The sequence below is a fragment of the Thalassophryne amazonica genome, chromosome 11 (assembly GCF_902500255.1).
Source record: "Thalassophryne amazonica chromosome 11, fThaAma1.1, whole genome shotgun sequence".
In the NCBI taxonomy this organism is placed as follows: domain Eukaryota; kingdom Metazoa; phylum Chordata; class Actinopteri; order Batrachoidiformes; family Batrachoididae; genus Thalassophryne; species Thalassophryne amazonica.
In genome coordinates, this window is record NC_047113.1 from 19,579,993 (window position 1) to 19,603,555 (window position 23,563).

Consider the following 23,563-nt stretch of genomic DNA (forward strand, 5'->3'; position numbering starts at 1 on the left):
AAAATAAAAAACTAAGAAATCCCACGTATACACACACATTAAATTTTGCAGAGTAAAATTTACTCTGCTGGGATAACATTTGGTCCCAGTTCAAACAGAGTTAAATATACTCTATCACATTGTAAAGTCAACTTGTATTGGAGTAGAAACACTTGATTTAACAAGATGGTAGAGCTGATTTCAGTCTATAATAGAGTGTATTTTACTCTATTTCGACTGGAAACAAATGTTATCCCAGCAGAGTATAGTTTACTCAGCAAAATTTAATGTGCACCCTTTGCTCAATACTTTGTTGATGCACTTTTGGCAGCATCTGTCTGCTTGAATATGCCATCAGCTCAGCGCAATTATTTTTGGGCAGTTTTGCCCATTCCTCTTTGCAGCACCTCACCCTCCAACAGGCTGGATGGGGAGCATCGCTGCACAGCCAATTTCAATTTCAATTTCAATTTATTTTCATTTATATAGCGCCATATCACAACTGGGATATGGCCGACCAGGAGGGAGTGGTTTATGAGCTTGGTCATGAGTGGAGAGATGGCAGAGATGTTGGCCTTCACCAGATCTGAAAGGAAAGGGTCCAGGGCACAGGTGGACGGCTTCATTTTTTGATGATTTCAATTTCAATTTATTTTCATTTATATAGCACCAAATCACAAAACAAGATGCCTCAAGGCGCTTTACACAAGTAAGGTCTAACCTTACCAACCCCCAGAGCAACAGTGGTAAGGAAAAACTCCCTGTGAGGAAGAAAACTCAAGCAGACCAGACTCAAAGGGGTGACCCTCTGCTTGGGCCATGCTATAGACATAAATTACAGAACAATTCACAAAACAAATATACAGAAAGAGCTGTTGGTGCACAGGACAGGAGGGTCTCCAGCACAAATACCACACCCATCACTGGATGGAGCTGCACCTTAAACTGAGAAAAAAAAAAACAGAATCAAGCATCAGAAAGACAAGAAATACAGTATAATTTGTCTGCATTAAACAAGAAAAACAGGAAATACTAAGGTGATTGCCGGCCACTAGCCCTGAGCTTCACTAAAAGACCCAGAATTCAGGTAAAGTTGAGGCCACTGCACGCTCTGTTTCATAATAAAATAAATTAAAAGAGTGAAAAGCATAGAATCAAATCAAATCAATTTTATTTATATAGCGCCAAATCACAACAAACAGTTGCCCCAAGGCGCTTTATATTGTAAGGCAAAAGCCATACAATAATTACAGAAAAACCCCAACGGTCAAAACGACCCCCTATGAGCAAGCACTTGGCGACAGTGGGAAGGAAAAACTCCCTTTTAACAGGAAGAAACCTCCAGCAGAACCAGGCTCAGGGAGGGGCAGTCTTCTGCTGGGACTGGTTGGAGCTGAGTGGAGAGAATCAGGAAAAAGACATGCTGTGGAAGAGAGCAGAGATCAATCACTAATGATTAAATGCAGAGTGGTGCATACAGAGCAAAAAGAGGTGAATAAAAAGAAACACTCAGTGCATCATGGGAAACCCCCCAGCAGTCTAAGTCTATAGCAGCATAACTAAGGGATGGTTCAGGGTCACCTGATCCAGCCCTAACTATAAGCTTTAGCAAAAAGGAAAGTTTTAAGCTTAATCTTAAAAGTAGAGAGGGTGTCTGTCTCCCTGATCCGAATTGGGAGATGGTTCCACAGGAGAGGAGCCTGAAAGCTGAAGGCTCTGCCTCCAATTCTACTCTTACAAACCCTAGGAACTACAAGTAAGCCTGCAGTCTGAGAGCGAAGTGCTCTATTGGGGTGATATGGTACTATATGGTACCTGATTATTCAAAACCTTATAAGTAAGAAGAAGAATTTTAAATTCTATTCTGGAATTAACAGGGAGCCAATGAAGAGAAGCCAATATGGGTGAAATATGCTCTCTCCTTCTAGTCCCTGTCAGTACTCTAGCTGCAGCATTTTGAATTAACTGAAGGCTTTTCAGGGAACTTTTAGGACAACCCGATAATAATGAATTACAATAGTCCAGCCTAGAGGAAATAAATGCATGAATTAGCTTTTCAGCATCACTCTGAGACAAGACCTTTCTAATTTTAGAGATATTGCGCAAATGTAAAAAAGCAGTCCTACATATTTGCTTAATATGCGCATTGAAGGACATATCCTGATCAAAAATGACTCCAAGATTTCTCACAGTATTACTGGAGGTCAGGGTAATGCCATCCAGAGTAAGGATCTGGTTAGACACCATGTTTCTAAGATTTGTGGGGCCAAGTACAATAACTTCAGTTTTATCTGAATTTAAAAGCAGGAAATTAGAGGTCATCCATGTCTTTATGTCTGAAAGACATTCCTGCAGTTTAACTAATTGGTGTTTGTCCTCTGGCTTCATGGATAGATAAAGCTGGGTATCATCTGCGTAACAATGAAAATTTAAGCAATGCTTTCTAATAATACTGCCTAAGGGAAGCATGTATAAAGTGAATAAAATCGGTCCTAGCACACAACCTTGTGGAACTCCATAATTAACCTTAGTCCGTGAAGAAGACTCCCCATTTACATGAACAAATTGTAATCTATTAGATAAATATGATTCAAACCACTGCAGCGCAGTGCCTTTAATACCTATGGCATGCTCTAATCTCTGTAATAAAATTTTATGGTCAACAGTATCAAAAGCTGCACTGAGGTCTAACAGGACGAGCACAGAGATGAGTCCACTGTCTGAGGCCATAAGAAGATCATTTGTAACCTTCACTAATGCTGTTTCTGTACTATGATGAATTCTGAAACCTGACTGAAACTCTTCAAATAGACCATTCCTCTGCAGATGATCAGTTAGCTGTTTTACAACTACCCTTTCAAGAACTTTTGAGAGAAAAGGAAGGTTGGAGATTGGCCTATAATTAGCTAAGATAGCTGGGTCAAGTGATCGCTTTTTAAGTAATGGTTTAATTACTGCCACCTTAAAAGCCTGTGGTACATAGCCAACTAATAAAGATGGATGCATTAATTAATGGTAGGGCTTCCTTGAGCAGCCTGGTAGGAATGGGGTCTAATCGACATGTTGATGGTTTGGAGGAAGTGACTAATGAAAATAACTCAGACAGAACAATCGGAGAGAAAGAGTCTAACCAAATACCAGCATTACCGAAAGCAGCCGAACATAAAGATATGTCTTTGGGATGGTTATGAATAATTTTTTCTCTAATAGTTAAAATTTTATTTGCAAAGAAAGTCATGAAATCATTACTAGTTAAAGTTAAAGGAATACTCGGCTCAATAGAGCTCTGACTCTTTGTCAGCCTGGCTACAGTGCTGAAAAGAAACCTGGGGTTGTTCTTATTTTCTTCAATTAGTGATGAGTAGTAAGATGTCCTAGCTTTACGGAGAGCTTTTTTATAGAGCAACAGACTCTTTTTCCAGGCTAAATGAAGATCTTCTAAATTAGTGAGATGCCATTTCCTCTCCAGCTTACGGGTTATCTGCTTTAAGCTGCGAGTTTGTGGGTTATACCACGGAGTCAGGCACTTCTGATTTAAGGCTCTCTTTTTCAGAGGAGCTACAGCATCCAAAGTTGTGCTCAATCAGGATGTAAAGCTATTGACGAGATAATCTATCTCACTCACAGAGTTTAGGTAGCTACTCTGCACTGTGTTGGTATATGGCATTGAAGAACATAACAAAGAAGGAATCATGTCCTTAAACCTAGTTACAGCGCTTTCAGAAAGACTTCCACTGCAATGAAACTTATTCCCCACTGCTGGGTAGTCCATTAAAGTAAATGTAAATGTTATTAAGAAATGATCAAACAAAAAGGGGTTTTCAGGGAATACTGTTAAGTCTTCAATTACTATGCCATATGTCAGAACAAGATCTAAAGTGTGGTTAAAGTGGTGGGTGGGCTCATTTACATTTTGAGCGAAGCTAGCTCAAAACTATACTATGGCTAGCATACTGGCATAGTATAGTATAGAACTATACTATGCCAGTATGCTAGCCATACGAAAGGGAAATTAAGTGTGTCTAAAAGTCTGAACTTGAAAGTCTCCCCAGAATCTGACTGTTTTATTGACGCAGGGAGATCATTACACAGAACAGGGGCATGATAAGAGAAAGCTCTGTGACCCGCAGGCTTCTTATTCACCCTAGGGACACAAAGTAGTCCTGCACCATGAGAATGCAAAGCCCGGGCCGGGACGTAAGGTTTAATTAGGTCAGCTAGGCTGGGAGGTGCCAGTCTGTTAACAATTTTATAGACTAGTAGCAGAACCTTAAAATCTGTGGACCGTTAAGCTACTCAGACACAAGCCAGGGCCTGATCACCCCCAGCTGGGTCGTCTGGGCAAGGGTGTATGATATTGAGAGACCCTTAAACACCCAATGACCTCAGGGTACATAAGTGAAAATGTGTCTGAGTTGCACCAAAAGTGTTTGTGAAAACCAGGAGCTTAAATACACCCAGGTGATCAGGTGCTGATTGGGAACAGGTGTGCACGGAACGAACCAGAAGGAGGGCGTGACCAGAGAAAGAGGGAAACACCCACCACCAAGAGTCAGCAGAGACAGACAAGAGTGAAAGGGACAGACAGACCCAACAGAAAACCCCAGCAAGAGACTAAACATAACAGAACCAACAAACCAAAGCAAGTAGAACAGCAAACAAAACCCCAATCCTGACATTGTGCCTTGAGACAATCCTGTCTCAAAGCACAATGTTTCATGCTTCAAGCTTGGTTTGTGGGACCTTATATGTAGACAGGTGTGTGCCTTTCCAAATTATGTCCGATCAACTGAATTTACTCCAGGTGGACTCCAATTAAGCTTTAGAAACATCTCAAGGATGATCAGTGGAAACAGGAAGCACCTGAACTCAATTTTGAGATTCATGGCAAAGGCTGTGAATATTTATGTAACATCCAGTACAGCCTCATTCTCGTGAAGCACCCTGGTACATCGGTGAGCTGCGTTAGATGAAGGAGGCTGGGTGTATTTCTTAGCGCCAGCTCAAGGTATCTGGACTGACTGTTCATAAACAGGCATACAGGAAACACGAGAAGGCATATGCAGAAGCTCTGGGGAATGCACGGTCCAGGTTTTATTCCAGTATCAACAGTAGCCCTGGTAAATCCATTTGGGTTTGTCCACCCTTCTGCTCTTTCTCTGATGTCACACAGGAAGAGGTGAAGGACATCATTTTTTTTTCTCTCTGTTTGAGGTGTGGCTCTATCCAGAGATGGGTGTGGTGTTGGCTTTGGAAACCCTCCTGTCCTGTGCACTGGCAACATTTACTCTATACTGTTTGTAACTTCTGTTGGTAGCATGACCCAAGCAGAGGGTCACCCCTTTGAGTTTGGTCTGCTTGAGGTTTCTTCCTCAGATGGAGGTTTTCCTTAGCACTGTCACCTGTGTGCTTGCTCTAGGGGTTGGTAAGGTTAGAGCTCACTTGTGTAAAGCGCCTTGAGGCATCTTGTCTTGTGATTTGGTGCTATATAAATGAAAATAATTTGAAATTGAAATCATCAAAAAATGAAGCCGTCCACCTGTGCCCTGGATCCTTTCCTTTCAGATCTGGTGAAGGCCAACATCTCTGCCATCTCTCCACTCATGACCAAGCTCATAAACCACTCCCTCCTGGTCGGCCATATCCCAGTTGTGCTAAAAACTGCTGTCATCAGACCTTTACTGAAAAAATCCACCCTGGATACAGAAATTCTCTCAAACTACAGGCCCATTTCCAATCTTCCATTTGAATGAATTAATGAATTAATTAATTCAGCACACAAAGTCCAAAACAACAACAAAAAACTTACAACGAAGAAAGAAAATGAATTACAATGCATCTGTGTGCCTGAAAGGGTATATGCAAAAGCAAAGCTTATTAACGCCTACCCCTTTAACCAAAAATAAAATTATCTAGTCCAAAAGGAGTAAAAAAAAACATCTATTCCCACTCCCATTTTCAACCACTTCAAACTCTTTAGCTTAAAGGACACAATCTGAATGCTACCAAACAACTTAACATTTACAATTTGGCAACACACAAAACTCATCCTTCTTCAGCAGATACATATCTTGAAAACATCATGTCTTTATAATGATTTTTAAACTGATTGATATCTGGACATCGTTTGAGTTCCTCCATTAGGTTATTCCATAGTCTGGGGCCACACATAGAGACACAGAAACCTTTCCTGGTCGTCCGAGCACCAGCAATTTTAAAATGATACAAGCCCCCTAAATTTTATTTTCCCTCTCTCTCTGTAAAAAAAATTCTTGAATTCTAAAGGGCACTTAGTTTTCACTTTGTACTTTAATTGAACAGTCTTGAAAAAAAATCTTATCGTGAAGTTTTAATATTTGAGATTTAATGAACAATGGGTTGGTGTGGTCACGATAACCTGCATTATGAATTGTTCTTAATGCTCTTTTTTGTAGAATGAATAATGGTTGCAATGTAGTTTTATAATTGTTGCCCCAAACCTCAGCACAGTAAGTCAGGTAGGGTGCAACCAATGAACAATACAAAGTATGAAGTGCTCTGCAATCAAGAACATACTTTGCTTTATTTAATACTGCAATACTCTTTGATACCTCCTTTTGAACATGTCAAATATGAGCTTTCCGATTATTTTTTTCATCACTAATGGCACCTAAAAACTTATTTTCTTTGACATGTTCTATGTTTACCCCTTGTATATTTAACTGTATTTGTATATCTTTTATATAATTTCCAAATAACATGAATCTAGTTTTGACAAATTTAATGATAATTTGTTAATATCAAACCATCTCTTTAACTTCATCATTTCAGTTCCTAAATCAGATAACAATTGTTGCAGATTTTCTACTGAACAAAATAGGTTTGTGTTATCAGCAAAGAGAACTGCTTTAAACAGATCTGAAACTTTACATAACTCGTTGATGTTGTTGTTCATTCGGCTGCTCCTGATTTTTGTTAGGGTCGCCACAGCAGATACAGCCAGATCCACATTGGTAATTGGCACAAGATTTACACCGGATGCCCTTCCTGACGCAACTCCAGTTTTACCTGGAGAAACACACACAGCCGCTGGTGTTCCAAAGAGGTCTCCCATCCAAGTACTAACCAGATCCTGCTCTGCTTAGCTTCTGGGATTTGACGGGATCAGGCTTACACAGAGCAGACCGGCTGCACATAACTCGTTGATGTATAAAATAAATAATTTTGGTCCCAACACAGAACCTTGTAGAAGCCCACAAATGATGTCCAGAAATGAAGAACAGTAGTCCCAGAGTATAACAAACTGCTTCCGGTTTTGTAAGTAACTTTTAATCCAACTCTAAGCCACCCCTCTGATCCCATACAGTTCCATCTTATGAAATAATATATTGTGATCGATTGGGTCAAAAGCCTTTCTTAGGTCAATAAATAAACCTAATCGATTTCCCTTTGGTCTACATGTTTATTGATCTCTTCTATTGAATTGAGCAATGCCAGTGCAGTGGACCTTTTCGCTCTAAAACCAAATTGACTTTCATCAAGCAAGTTGTGACGTTCTATAAATTCATCCAGTCTGCTGTTGTAAAGTGTTTCCAATATCTTAGAAAATTGTGACAATAGAGACACAGGCCTGTAGTTAGTAAAAAGATGCTTGCTCCCAGATTTAAATAAAGGTATTACTTTTGCCACTTTCATACCATTAGGAACAATTCCAGTTTGAAATGATTTATTAAAAATATATGATAATGGTTTTCCGATTTCAGTAATTATTTGCTTTACTAAGGACATATGTACCTCATTATGATCCGTTGACTTTCTGTCAAAAGTTCTGGAATAAACAGTTGCCGTGCAAATTCACGATCACCTCAAACACAATAACCTTTTTGAGAAGTTTCAGACTGGTTTCCACCCTGGCCATAGCACAGAAATAGCTTTGGTCAGGGTCACCAGTGACCTTCTGAAGGCAGCAGATTCTGGTTTTCCATCATCCTCCAAACCTAACAGCTGCTTTTGAAATAGTAGACCATATTCTACTCCACCGCTTGCAATACAATGGGTATTGTATATTACAATGGGTTTATCTCATATTTGACCAGCTGAATTGAACACAATAACCTGAGCAATGCCAAATCACATACCCACAACATCACTTACAGTGTCCCTCCAGGCTCGGTGCTGGGCCCCACCCTTTTCACCATTTATATGCTCCCCCCTTGGATATATCATTAGCAGACATGGCATATTATTCAACTGTTATGCTAATGACACACAGCTTTACCTCAGGACAACCCCTACTTCTTCTGCTCTCCTGCCAACATCCACACTGACTACCTGCCTGGAGGAGATAAAGGCGTGGATGAAGCTGAACTTCCTTCAGCTGAACATCTCCAAAACGGAAGCCATCCTAGTTGCCACACCACATCATTTCTGCTCTTCCACCATAACTAATATCACTTTCTCTGGCCAAACCATTTCCTTATCCACATCTGTCACCAACTTGGGAGGTAAAATGGACCCTCAACTCACCTTTGACACCCACATCTAACATCTCTGTAAGACATCATTGTACTACCCCAAAAACATTGCCAAACTCTGTCCAACGCTCACCCTGGCAGATGCAGAGAAGCTTGTCCATGCCTTTGTCTCTTCCAGTCTGGACTACTGTAATGCACTCCTCATCGTGATCTTTAGCAAGACCATCCAGAAACTACAATACATCAAGAACAGTGCTGCAAGGATCCTGATGAGGGTGCGCAAGTATGATGATATCACCCCCTTTCTGAAATTCCTTCACTGGCTCCCTGTCACACTCAGAATTGAGTACAAGGTCTCCCTCCTTACCCACCAGTGCATTCATGGACATGCCCCCCCTTTATCTCCAGGAACACCTCACCCCGCAGACCACCTCTTGCACCCACCATTCTGCAACCACAAACACCCTCCAAGCCCCCAGAACCAACCTTCACAGCATGGGTGCTCATTGCTCAGGCCTTTAACTCTGCTGCTCCGAGGCCGTGGAACGCCCTCCCTGACCACCCAAGGGCCCCATAGACTATAGATTTTTTTTTAAATGAAACTTAAAAAGTTATTTAAAAAAAAAGCATTTTGCTAAATATATTTTATGGGTTCTCCTTGACCTTGATCATTTTTAATTGCACTGATTTTAAATTGTTTTTCTGTTCTGTGACACTTTAAGATTGCTGAAATGTAAAGTGTAATACAAATAAAATTATTATTGCAACCCCAATTCCAATGAAGTTGGGACGTTGCGTGAAATGTAAATAAAAACAGAATACAATGATCTGCAAATCCTCTTCAACCTATATTCAATTGAATACACCACAAAGACAAGATATTTAATGTTCAAACTGATAGACTTTGTTTTTGTGCAAATATTTGCTCATTTTGAAATGGATGCCTGCAACACATTTCAAAAAAGCTGGGACAGTGGTTGGTATGTTTACCACCTTTCCTTCTAACAACACTCAATTTGGAATAAGGCTGTAACATAACAAAATGTGGAAAAAGTGAAGCGCTGTGAATACTTTCTGGACGCACTGTAAATGAAGCTAGACGTAATTCTATCCCCGAAAACACTCAGAATGGTATTTTTGTAAATAAAATTATTAATCTCTCGTACAATAATTGGTCAAAAACCAGAAATAGCATAGAAAAACAATAATAGTATAATGTTATTTTTATTATTATTATTGTTGGGAAAGTGTAGTGACACGGACCCACAACAGGGGGTGTAAATGAACGGACAATGAAAGAGTCGAATATGAACACTTTACTGTCGTGAATGAGCACAACCACAATACAGAGGAATGTAGAATTTTGCAAACAGTCAATCACAAAGGTGACGTGTGGGCAGGCTCGAGGATAGAAGACGTCTGTCCTGAGAAGAACCGGAACCACACGATTTCCTCCACCACCGAACCTGGAGAATACTGGAGCCGCCAAGTCCCGAGTCCCCAGGTGGCCACCGTCTCCGAATGTCGGATCTGGTACTGCTGGCGAGGAGCAGAGACAATCAGATGTGGGTGTGTGAACACCCAGTAACAACAAATGTGGAGATTCCACCTCCACCTCAAATCCAGAAAACTGGTACGTGCAGTAGTAGTTAGTACTTATCAACAGTTTGGCGTGGGGAGCGAAGACGTCAGCTCTCCAAGTATCATAAACTCAGCTTCCAGCTGCGAGTACTCACAGAACTGACTGCAAACGACACAGAAGCAAACACTGTCTGAAAAGACAAAAAAACCACAACGGCTGAGAAAGTTACCTTCACAGGTTGAAGATATCTCGGCAATGAGGTGGAGATGACGTCCGGGTTTTATGGAGTAGCATGATGAAGTGTTGATGGGTGACAGCTGTCATGAGATGATGAGTGACAGCTGTCACCCCCGGCTGTGTCCGTGGCGGCAGCGCCCTCTCGTGCCTGAAGCCCGCACTCCAGGCAGGGCGCCATCTGGTGGTGGTGGGCCAGCAGTACCTCCTCTTCAGGCGGCCCACACAACAATTATGTTCTTGCTGCCATTGTTGCTGTTACTATATGTACTGTACGTTTATTATTATTTTTTATTATTCATTGATTTATATTAAATAATAATTTCCTTATTTTTTCAAAGTGCTTTTTTTTCAAAAGTGTTCTGCAAAGTGTTCCTTGATTTTTTTTAAAGACACATACATTTGTACTTGTATGCGATTTTGTTTCTCCTCACATGTCCATAACTTCCTATTTCTGTCCCAAACTATCATTAGAGCAACTAATTTCTGCTTTCTGACCCGCGCCCAAACTGAATTCACCCAATGTTACAGTTTCCTCCTGAACGTACAATGACAGACCTCAAATATTTACTAGTGTAGTTGTAACATCAAGACCTAACACCACAAACTAGCAGTGTGATAATTAATATCACTGATACAACATTTTTACCTTCCTCATCACGTTGCTTTCAGGCCTAAAATTCTGCATCTGCCAGAGTTAAAGTAAATGCTGATCTGTGATAAGTTCACCTCTCAAATAATGTTTTATATTAGCAACCCCTGTAACCTTGTACATGGTCTGGCATGTGTATATTGAAAGCAGAAGTCTCTCACTCACATTCACGCGCTGCCCTTAATCCCTCCTCATATTTAATCTTTGATCTCTCTCCCACACACATATTTTAAAACACAATACCGTCAGTCTCTTCTGTCCAAGGTTTTGTGAAATGAAACTCTGGGCCCCCTGTGCCTTTCTCAGTTGTCTGAAGAAATTTCTCACCTTTTTTTTTTAAGCAAAGCGCTGTGCAGCAGGCTCACCTCTCAGGCTGGGCGGGCTGTGGTCTGTGCAACTGTCAGTGCTGCTTCTGTCACTTCTGTCAAGAAAGTCTTGTTCCTTTTTTTTTCTTTGTCAGTTTCCGCCAAGCGGAAGTGCAAAAGGGGCTCAGACTTTTGGCTGGCTGCTTCTTGTCACACAGCATATGCGGGAGGCTAGATATGAGATATAATAAAGGCACAATCCATCTGCATAAAATAGAAAACACATTATCACTCTCTTCCCTTTGGTTTTTGATCTCCTCTACAGCACATATTTGAAAGGTACCAAGAATAAGTTACACATCACATTTTACAAGTTGCAATAGTGGCACTGAACAATTTGTGATGAATGTCATAGACTGTACTAGTTTATGATTTTAAGGGAAACTCTTTTGGTCATTTTGTAAAATATTAAAGTGTGAACTAGCGTGTTGCCTGTGGGGACCCACAGGCTCTAGATAGAGTAGTGTTTATAAAATAGGTAGGTGACATTTTTCAAGGATAATACATTAAGCACAGGTTGTATAATGAGTTGGAATGGTGTGTGAATCCAGAATGTTTCTAGAACCTTAGACCTCAACAATTTTTAGAAGAGGAACTCAACCCTTTCATTTTCTGTTCATTATGTAATTTTTAAAAATGTTAGTCATCCATGTATTTTTAATGTATTTACAATTATATTATGTATTTACATTGAACTTACTAAATAAAATTACACACGCACGCACTCATGCTTTTAATATAAAGTTGATTTTACCCTGCTGCAATGGCATGCAGGGTTGGGAGGGTTACTTTAAAAATGTATTCCGATACAGTTACTAGTTACCTGTTGAAAAATGTAGTCAGTAACATAATCCAAGTACCATAATATTAAAGTAAAGTAATTTGATTACTTTCAATTACTTCTGGGTTACTCCAATATCAAATATGCTAATACAGACAAAATAAACTAAATATAAATAGTCTTGACCACATAGTACAGTTTATTAAGCAAAAATTAAACTGTTTCTTTTACATGGCATGCTCTGTTTTACTTCACATTATGAATTAAGAGCACCCACAATATTGTTTTAAACACACCCAGTGTTCACCTGATAAATTTTCAACAAAAAATGCCAAACAAATGAAGGATAATGAAAACACAGGCGGTGTGCGGATGAATTTTATAATTAAAAGTGGCTTGCAGAACAATATACAAAAAAAAAAAAAAATCTGCTACTTGTCCAGTAAACATAAAATTATCTTACTTTAGTCTTTCACATACTATTCGCACCATGTTTAACATATCAGTCCACTTATTGAACTTAATAACAACAAAATAATTGAACAAAATAAGAACAGCATAATGAAAACCATTAAGTAAATACTGTCAGTAAGGAGGTGTGATCGCCATTTTAATTCCGGGCAAGTTAGTGATTTGTGTGCATAGAAGTTCAAGAAACAGGTGGAAAGCTGCGCATGTTGGCAAAGCCACAAACGGAGGAACAAGGGAGACAATATTTCCTTCCATAAGTAAGTGGTTTTGGTTGTTCTTGTCACAAGGAGAGAGCATATTTCACCCATATTGGCTCCCTGTTAATTCCAGAATAGAATTTAAAATTCTTCTTCTTACTTATAAGGTTTTGAATAATCAGGTCCCATCTTATCTTAGGGACCTCATAGTACCATATCACCCCAATAGAGCACTTCGCTCTCAGACTGCAGGCTTACTTGTAGTTCCTAGGGTTTGTAAGAGTAGAATGGGAGGCAGAGCCTTCAGCTTCCAGGCTCCTCTCCTGTGGAACCAGCTCCCAATTCAGATTGGTGACCCTGAACCATCCCTTAGTTATGCTGCTATAGACTTAGACTGCTGGGGAGGTTCCCATGATGCACTGAGTGTTTTTTTTTATTCACCTCTTTTTGCTCTGTATGCACCACTCTGCATTTAATCATTAGTGACTGATCTCTGCTCTCTTCCACAGCATGTCTTTTTCCTGATTCTCTCCCCTCAGCCCCAACCAGTCCCAGCAGAAGACTGCCCATCCCTGAGCCTGGTTCTGCTGGAGGTTTCTTCCTGTTAAAAGGGAGTTTTCCTTCCCACTGTCGCCAAGCGCTTGCTCATAGGGGGTCGTTTTGACTGTTGGGGTTTTTCTGTAATTATTGTATGGCTTTTGCCTTACAATATAAAGCGCCTTGGGGCAACTGTTTGTTGTGATGTGGCGCTATATAAATAAAATTGATTTGATTTGACTTTGTCCGTGATATTTGGATGATAAACAGCTGTATGTTTCCTGTCGTACCTGTGTCGCCTGATGACACGGACCATTAACTCTTCACTTATGTCTAGTTGATATTTTCCACTGCTAGACCAATGTCTAGTTAAAATACTTGTCGTTAGTGATTAAAATTGTTCGACAAGACGGGATTTGTTTTTAATTTGCACGTTAAAATAATGAGATTATAATGACCTGCGCTGTGCCGCTCACAGTCACACCCACACATAGAGATGTGTACCCACACCACTGACTTCATGAATAAAACTCGGTCAATAAAAGGATAAGTGTGTAAATATATATATATATATATATATATATATATATATATATATATATATACGAGGTCTGTTAGAAAAGTATTGTACCTTTTTATTTTTTCAAAAACTATATGGATTTGATTCATATGTTTTTACGTCGGCCAAGCTTGAACCTTCGTGCGCATGTGTGAGTTTTTCCACGCCTGTCGGTTGCGTCATTCGCCTGTGGGCAGGCTCTGAGTGAGCACTGCTCCACCCCTCTCGTCGTTGTTTCATTGCGAGGAAATGGCGGAATGATTTGGGCTTTTTTTCCCATCAGAATTTTTTCAGAAACTGTTAGAGACAGGCAGCTGGAAACCATTCGAAAAATTTATCTGGCTTTCGGTGAAAATTTTACGGGCTTCACAGAGAATAAGGAGTGTTACTACAGCTTTAAGGACAGCCCACATTGGCGCACAGCTCGCCGCGTGCCGAGCCGCCATCGAGAGGCAGAAACCACCACATCATTTCTAAACGGATGGCTGTGTGGAGCCGGGACCATCGTGTGCAATTTCTCTGGTTATCACAAGAGCTGGACATCAGCCATTTTCCAGCAGATTTCAGTTTTAACAAGAGATTTTGTCATGGAAAGCCACGCGGAGGCTTTGCGCGTCACGACCGATCCGCTGATGAAGCGAGACAAAGGAACACCTCCGTTTCGGAGTGTTAAAGGACAAGTTGGGACAAGCCCAGCTCTCCACAATTTCTCTTATACTCACTCGACTGGTAAGCACTGAAAGCCGAGATAGGCATGTCCCAACTTGTCCTTTAACACTCCGAAACGGAGGTGTTCCTTTGTCTCGCTTCATCAGCGAATCGGTCGTGACGCGTGAAGCCTCTACGTGGCTATCCATGACAAAATCTCTTGTTAAAAGTGAAATCTGCTGGAAAATGGCTGATGTCCAGCTCTTGTGATAACCAGAGAAATTGCACACGATGGTCCCGGCTCCACACAGCCATCCGTTTAGATGTGGTGGTTTCTGCCTCTCGATGGCGGCTCAGTGCACGGCGAGCCATGCGCCATTGTGGGCCATCCTTAAAGCTGTAGTAACACTCCTTATTCTCTGTGAAGCCCGTAAAATTTTCACCGAAAGCCAGATAAATTTTTCAAATGGTTTCCAGCTGCCTGTCTCTAACAGTTTCTGAAAAAATTCTGATGGGAAAAAAAGCCCAAATCATTCCGCCATTTCCTCGCAATGGGCCTCATGTATCAACGTTGCGTATGGCAATATTTGAGCGTATATGGGGTGTACGCCAAAACGACTGCGCTACTTGGCATTTATCAATGTGGTCGTTGGCGTACGCTGCGCTGAAAATATACACCAGGTCGAGAGGTGGCGTAAATTATACACCAAAATGAACCAGCGCTGGAATCCACATAAAAATGAAGATGACCAACATGATAAACAGTGCCATTATACAAATCAATGCATATGTTACATAAATAACACTTTCCTTATTATACTACATAATAATCAATACAAATCCCGCCTTTGCGGGATTGTTATGGAGCACGATCCGTGTTCACAGCGCTGACAGGAAGGAAAGCGATGCACGCCTTTTTCTCCAGACTTCGAGCCTGGAGCCAGAGCAGCGCTGAGCTTAACTTCATGTGGTGTGATCGTTTTAGACTATGAAATTGATAATAACAGCTGTAGTGTCGTCATTCCCTTAATTCGCCCGTACTGCAGCCAGGTTTTGTCGTCTCCATTCGGTTGTCACAATAAAATAAATACAGAAATACATTTAAAAAATAAAGAAATCTGACAGATTAGGCGTGTCTTATTAATAGAGCGAGCAAATATCCACATGTCAAGAATTATTGACATGTGAAAAGAGAATACAGTGGTCCCTCGCTATAACGCCGTTCACCTGTCGTGGCCTCGGAGTCTCGCGGAGTATTTAGTCCAATTTTGCATGCCTTTTTTTTACAGTGTTCTGTGTTCTGCATATCTGTTTATAACAATCTTGTTGCCCAGAAGAGAAAAGAGCGCCAACAACTACTCATAACTGTGTTTGTCACACGGAAACAAACACCTGCTGCAGCGAGATGTGAGTGGGAAAAGGCGCGGCGTCAGGACGCAGAGGAGCGATCTGTGAAATACTGGTCAGTCACTATTAATAATTTCTTATGTGTCCGACCTCGTTCGTTGATCGTTAAAATTAATTTGTTAGTTCTAAATGCCATCATAATTATTTATAGGAAAACGTTCTATTTTTATTTCTCAAACAAATGTTTGGGCCTGAAAATAGTTTGATATTATTTTCCTACTAAGGTTTGAACTTTGAGAGTGTTTGAGAGAAAAGTGAGAAAATGTTCATGCCTGATTGAGAAAGTGTATAAACTGTGTAGTGAGGGGTTTTACAGCCTTAAAACGTCTATAATAATTGTAAAAAAATAACGCTGACTATGTCGCGGTTTCGCGTATTATGGGCTATTTTTTAGAACGTAACTCCAGCGATTAATGAGGGACCACTGTAACACTTTATTGATTATATACTACAAAACAATTGATACAACAGCCGCTTTTGACGCTCTATTGGCACGCGTCGTGATTGGTGGAGTTCTTTTTCATTGCCATCTTCCCGACTTCCATGTCGTAAAATGAGGGTGTGTCTGAAGTAGAGTCTGAATATTTATGGGCGTGTTTATTATAATTACGATCGTTTCCACCCGCCGCATTTATCAAGATCACGTCAGGCGTACGCCAGAAATGGGCAGGTGCGCACTGCTTGATACATGTCACGGTGACTTTGGTGTATTTCAAGTTTACGCCGTAAATTTACGCCACAAGTGCGCAACATTGATACATGAGGCCCAATGAAACAACGACGAAAGGGGTGGAGCAGTGCTCACTCAAAGCCTGCCCACAGGCGAATGACGCAACAGACAGGCGTGGAAAAACTCACACATGCGCACGAAGGTTGAAGCTTGGCTGACGTAAAAACATATGAATCAAACCCATATAATTTTTGAAAAAAATAAAAAGATACGATACTTTTCTAACAGACCTCGTGTATATATATATATATATATATATATATATATATATATATATATATATATATATATATATATGTATTGTACTGGTTTTAGGAGCCGCGCTGCGTTGAACACAGCAGCAGCTGCATCGACACCTCAGCACAGCAGCTTGAACAGCGCAGATCCATGTAACTTTCAACACTAATATTTGGGAATGTGTGTGTGTCAGAGTAAGTTTAATACTTTCCTGACATAATTTAATGTCATTTAATTTTACTGGCTCGATATCCAGGTGTTCAGTTGCGAACCTCCACTGAAAATGCATTAACATCCGTGTACTTCGTCAATATTTTGCCCGGTTAGGAGACGTCATGTCGCTGACCATGAAGGGACGTTTTCATTTTAAAGAAAAAAAATATTATATACAGATAATATCATGAAATGCCTTATAATTGTAATCCTGCAAAGTAATCCCCATTTTTACTAAATATACCTGTAATCTGACTACGTCTTTTTCCTGTAACTGTAGCAGAATACAGTTACCTTTTTTTGGTATCCTAATTACATAACACCGTTATATGTATCCCGTTACTCCCTAGGTCTGATGGCATGTTAGTCTAGAATGTAATTAGCAACATTAGCTAATGTCCGTAGTTTCTCCAAAAATATTAGTCCTATCAATGTTCTGTTTTGGCGCCGTTTATCCTTGACCCAAAATACATAAGCATACCAAACGGCAAATGTCAGCTGTTCCCAGTCGCACGCATGCAAAACTTTTTGTTCTTTCTGCATTCTGCTGCAAGCAGCTGCTTTTAATATTTACATACACACAAACCGAGATGGTGGCAAAATACATCAAAAGCAATATTCTTTTCACTCATGGTAATGACAACATGACACTTAGCTGAACTGACTAAACCATTTGGACTACAAAAACAATATTTCAATGACACTAACAACGCTGTTAAACGAACAAGAACCACAATAACAACAAAACCCCAAAACTACGAACCCCATGGTGCATTGCAGCACAATGTCCATTGTTTACTGGTTAGCTAAAATTGCAAATTTCTCCTAAAATCCTATCAACTTTCCATTCATTCATCCTTGACCCAAAATACATAAGCATACCAAATGGCAAATGTCAGCTCTCCTCTGTTTTTGCATGATCGAAGCATGCATGCATGCACACAGAGACCACTTAACTATTACAATATACAGTGAGGAAAATAAGCATTTGAACACCCTGCGTTTTTGCAAATTCTCCCACTTAGACATCATGGAGGGGTCTGAAATTTTCATCTTAGGTGCATGTCCACTGTGAGAGACATAATCTAAAAAAAAAAAATATCTGGAAATCACAAAGTATGATTTTTTTTAAATAATTTATTTGTATGTTACTGCTGCAAATAAGTATTTGATCCCCTACCAACCAGCAAGAATTCTGGCTCTCACAGACCTGTTAATTTTTCTTTAAGAAGTCCTCTTATTCTGCACTCTTTACCTGTATTAACTGCACCTGTTTGAACTTGTTACCTGTATAAAAGACACCTATTCACACACTCAATCAATCACACTCCAACCTGTCCACCATAGCCAAGACCAAAGAGCTGTCTAAGGACACCAGGGACAAAACTGTAGACCTGCACAAGGCTGGGATGGACTACAGGACAACAGACAAGCAGCTTAGTAGAAGACAACTGTTATGACTGTTGATCTCCCTCGGTCTGGGATTTCATGCAAGATCCCACTTTGTGGGGTAAGGATGATTCTGAGAAAGCTCAGAACTACACAGGAGGACCTGGTCAATGACCTGCTTCATTCTTCATGGGCTATTGTTCACTTGAAAAAAAATGGCTGATATGCCCTTACCAAAAAGTAGTATATGCAAGTATGTTTCAAGTATACTTCTAGTTTACTTTTTATATACTTATCAGTACTATTTTTTGGTAAGGGTGATCATTTAAGCTATAATACTTTCAGCAAGTACGTGAGTAAAATACAACTGAAATGTGATGGCACTAATTTTACATGAAGATTCCTTTTCAAAGTAATGCAGAAGACGCGAGTATTACGATTGTAACAGTTTTCCAATATATATAACGTCCTCAAAATACCTGAGCTGAAATTATGCAGTCCTACGTCATCATAGTATTTCAGGATATTTCCGACAGTCCCTGAAGGCGTCGTAACTCGTCTGTTGTTGTGGGTGACTTTCCCATGTGGGAAGAGTCCGGGGTCACACGCGGTACGAATTTCAAGAAGAGCAAGTGTTTACAAATTGTAGCACAAATTCTCACTTGTCATGATATAAAACTATTAAAATACGGGGCTGGACATTATATAAATACTCAGTGACATTTTTAAACAGGCTTGTCGCATTGGAGAAGCATCCAGCCCCCCTTTAAAATGGTACATTCCACAGGTCCTCGTTCAAAACAAAACGGCACATGGCTGCTCAGTAACACAGTTGTTATTGAAAGTGAAACTGTGTACGACACTCTGAGCTTCAGGACCACGAACCGTCACAGACATAATGATCACAGTGTCAGCTGTCTTTTCGTATATCCGAGCGATGCCTCGTTCCGGCGCCCCTCTGTCCCGGACCCGTGTGGCCCTCCAAAGTCCCGGTGTCAAGTTTAAGCACTCACCAGGTCATGGAAGCGTCCAGCTGTCCTCCGGAGCGGGAAAGAAGCCAGCAAAAAGTCTCCTCCGCGGCCATATTAACGCTGCACCACCAGCCGAGAAGTTTTCAACAACCCCGGCAGCGCTTTGGAAGTCCAGGCCGGGAGGCATTTCGTCCTGGTACGCGGTGGGCAGAGGCTGGCTGGGCAGGGTCGCCACCGCTGCTGCCCTCGGAGTGAGCACAGTGACGGCGGGGCGGTTCGTGCACACCGGGAGTCTGAGCGCCATGGCCCAGAAGGTTAACCTGGAGTCCGCTGAGGGAGACTGGACGAAGACCAAGGGTGAGACTCGACAAGCAAGCAGGAGAAAGTTACTTAACGGAATGTGCAGACTAGAACGCTGCTTACCTTTATTTCCCAGTGGCCTTTAAAGGGGTCATATTATCCACCTGTCAGCAAAGTGTTACTGCTGAACAAGTGTCTCACGTATTGCTCATTCCCATATACGGTCTATGGTGATTCCATGTGCCACACCAACCAGGTCACATTTTGATGAAAATTTAAACACAAACGGGTATAATGAAAAATTACTAAGCTTGAGTTAAAAAAAAAAAAAAAAAATTCTAAGCAGTTTCTATGTTCTTACCCTTTGAAATTTGCAGAGGCTATTTTTACAGAACCGTCAAGTTACTAGAGCCTGACTGATGTGCGTGCATGCGCATGTATGTGTGTGTGTGTGTATATATATATATATATATATATATATATATATATATATATATATATATATATATATATATATATAGCTAGCTATCATCACCTTCAACCATATATATATGTATTATTATTATATGTGGCTACACGTTACTTGCACTCTGATTGGCTGATTTCCAGTCTGACATTTTTCTATATCATGCCATTACCATGACATTTGTTACAAACCAGAAAGCTAAAAATACAATTAGAAAAACCAAGTCGGACATGAACATACTCTATAAATATCTAAACAGCATCAGAAAAACACAGATTGAATGCTTACCAGCTCACCTGGCCATCTTTTAAATAAGTTCTTCATGGAGGTGAAACAAACAGGTCTGACTATAAGCCCAAAACCATCAACCGCTTTCATATTCGGGCAATACTGTAAGTTTGTGTGTTTATATATACAACGCCAGTTCCAATGACATTGTGTAAAATGTAAATAAAATCAGAATACAATGATTTGCAAATCCTCTTCAACCTATATTCAATTGAATACACCACAAAGACAAGAAATTTAATGTTCAAACTGAAACTTTATTGTTTTTGTGCAAATATTTGCTTATTTTGAAATGGATGCCTGCATCATTTTTCAAAAAAGCTTGGACAGTGGTATATTTACCACTGTGTTACATCACCTTTCCTTCTAACAACACTCAATAAGCGTTTGGGAACTGAGGACACTAATTTTTGAAGCTTCATAGGTGGAATTCTTTCCCATTCTTGCTTGATGTATGACTTTAGTTGTTCAACAGTCCGGGGTCTCCGTTGTCATATTGCGCCACACATTTTCAATAGGTGACAGGTCCAGACTGCAGTCAGGCCAGTCTAGTACCCGCACTCTTTTACTACAAAGCCACATTGTTGTAACACATGCAGAATGTGGCTTGGCATTTTCTTGCTGAAATAAGCAGGAACGTCCCTGAAAAAGATGTTGCTTGGATGGCAGCATGTGTAAGTTGTCCATGCCATGGGCACTAACACACCCCCATACCATCACAGATGCTGGCTTTTGAACTTTGCGCTGGTAACAATCTGGATGGTCGTTTTCATCTTTTGTCCAGAGGACACGGCATCCATGATTTCCAAAAACAATTTGAAATGAGGACTCATCAGACCACAGCACATTTTTCCACTTTGCGTTTGCCCATTTCAAATGAGCTCGGGTCCAGAGAAGGCAGCAGTGTTTCTGGATGTTGTTCATGTATGGCTTTCGCTTTGTATGGTAGAGAACTGTGTTAACAAAGTGCTCCTGAGCCCATGTGGTAAGATCCTTTCCACAATGATGTCAGTTTTTAATGCAGTACCGCCTGAGGGACTGAAGGTCACGGGCATTCAGTGTTGGTTTTCGGCATTGTCCCTTATGTCTAGAAAGTTCTCCAGATTCTCTGAATCTTCTGATGGACTGTAGATGATGGAATCTCTAAATTCCTTGCAACTGAATGTTGATAAACATTTTTCTTAAACTGTTGGACTATTTTGTCACACAGGTGTTCACAAAGTGGTGATCCTCGCCCCTAGTTTGCTTGTGAACAGCTGACCCTTTTGGGGATGCTCCTTTTATATCCAATCATGACACTCACTTGTTTCCAATTAGGTGTTCTTTGTGCATTCATCAACTTTCCAAGTCTTTTGTTGTCCTGTCCTACGTTTTTTGAAATGTGTTGCAGGCATTTATTTCAAAAAGAGCAAATATTTGCACAAAAACAAAAAAGTCTATCAGTTTAAACATTAAATATCTTGTCTTTGTGGTGTATTCAATTGAATATAGGTTGAAGAGGATTTGCAAATCATTGTATTCTGTTTTTATTGACATTTTACACAACGTGCCAACTTCATTGGAATTGGGGTTATATAATAGCCACATAATAAACAAATTATTAACCTCGTTTGCTTGGTTAATAATCCTTTTGTGTGTGGTGTCATATATATATATATATATATATATATATATGAGGTCTGTCTGTAAAGTATAGGTCCTTTTTATTTTTTTCAAAAACTATATGGATTTCATTCATATGTTTTTACGTCAGACATGCTTGAACCCTCGTGCGCATGCGTGAGTTTTTCCATGCCTGTCGGTGACGTCATTCGCCTGTGAGCACTCCTTGTGGGAGGAGTCGTCCAGCCCCTCGTCGGAATTCCTTTGAGAAGTTGCTGAGAGACTGGCGCTTTGTTTGATCAAAATTTTTTCTAAACCTGTGAGAAGTTTCAGAAGAAGTCGGTTTCAGCATTTTATCCGGATATTCCACTGTTAAAGGAGATTTTTTTAATGAAAGACGTGCGGGCAGATTGCAGCGTCGGCTCGCAGCCGCTGCGACGCTCCGCCACAGGAAAAACACCTCTGTTGGAAGCCTTGAGGACAAGTTGGAACATCTCCAGCTGATAAACAATTTCTCATATACTCACTCCACTGAAAGCCATCAAAAGCCAACTGGATTTTAACCGACTTCTTCTGAAACTTCTCTGTTCTCTCACGACGTCCTGGATCAATAGAGCCTGAAATGTGGAGGTTTTAAGCTTGAAACAGGCTGATGACGCTGCATGAGAGCGCTGAGCGACGTCTCGCACCGTGAAAAGTCCTTAAAGCGACAGAATCACCTCAAAATCTCTCATCAGCTGTTAAAATTTTCACTGAAAACCAGCTTAATTTTTTGAACCATGTCCACTTCGATGTGTCTCACAGGTTTAGAAAAAATTTTGATCAAACAAAGCGCCAGTCTCTCAGCAACTTCTCAGACAAAGGAATTCCGACGAGGGGCTGGACGACTCCTCCCACAAGGAGTGCTCACAGGCGAATGACGTCACCGACAGGCATGGAAAAACTCACGCATGCGCACGAGGGTGCAAGCATGTCTGACGTAAAAACATATGAATGAAATCCATATAGTTTTTGAAAAAAATAAAAAGGACCTATATTTTACGGACAGCCCTCGTATATATATATATATATATATATATATATATATATATATATATATATATATATATATATATATATATATATATATATATATATATATATATAGGGGCGTCGGACTGGGGGGTAAAGGGTACTATGTACCCAGGGCCCAGAGCGTGGGGGGCCCCACAAAAAACTGGCATTAAATAATTTTTGTGTTGCATGTTATTAATGTCCATACAATTCATGTTGTAAAAATATAATTAGAATGAATGTGTAAATGTTGCAAAACATAATTCTGCTCTAACAATAATATTGAAATATCTCTGAGGGCCCTTCCACCCCTGCACAGTTGTACAATGGTTTAATCCAGGCGCACAGGTGATCCCCCCCCCCCCCCCCCACACACACACACACACATACATCCCAAACAGATCTGACAGAAAGAGGTGCTGAAACAACTAATCGATTATTAAAATAGT

General features: G+C 40.4%; 2 protein-coding genes across 6 annotated transcripts in view; one reads left to right on the top strand and one right to left on the bottom strand.

Annotated features, from left to right (window-relative positions):
• fermt3b (fermitin family member 3b) overlaps positions 1-18,995 on the bottom strand; it is a 58,357-nt gene extending 39,362 nt beyond the window's left edge. The window contains exon 1 of one of the 4 annotated variants that reach the window (XM_034181798.1): positions 18,914-18,995. The gene's annotated coding sequence lies outside the window, so the exon portion shown is untranslated. Of the gene's footprint in view, positions 1-11,143; positions 11,300-18,913 lie in introns of those variants that run through there. The other 3 variants (XM_034181796.1, XM_034181799.1, XM_034181797.1) reach the window with 3 other exon arrangements.
• Positions 18,996-19,238: 243 nt separating this feature from the next.
• The window catches only part of macrod1 (mono-ADP ribosylhydrolase 1), a 461,598-nt gene continuing 457,273 nt past the window's right edge, over positions 19,239-23,563 (top strand). For both annotated transcript variants that reach the window (XM_034181802.1, XM_034181801.1), the window contains exon 1: positions 19,239-19,762. In XM_034181802.1, the coding sequence (XP_034037693.1) occupies positions 19,333-19,762 (430 nt within the window). In that variant the 5' untranslated portion in view covers positions 19,239-19,332. The remainder of the gene's footprint in view (positions 19,763-23,563) is intronic.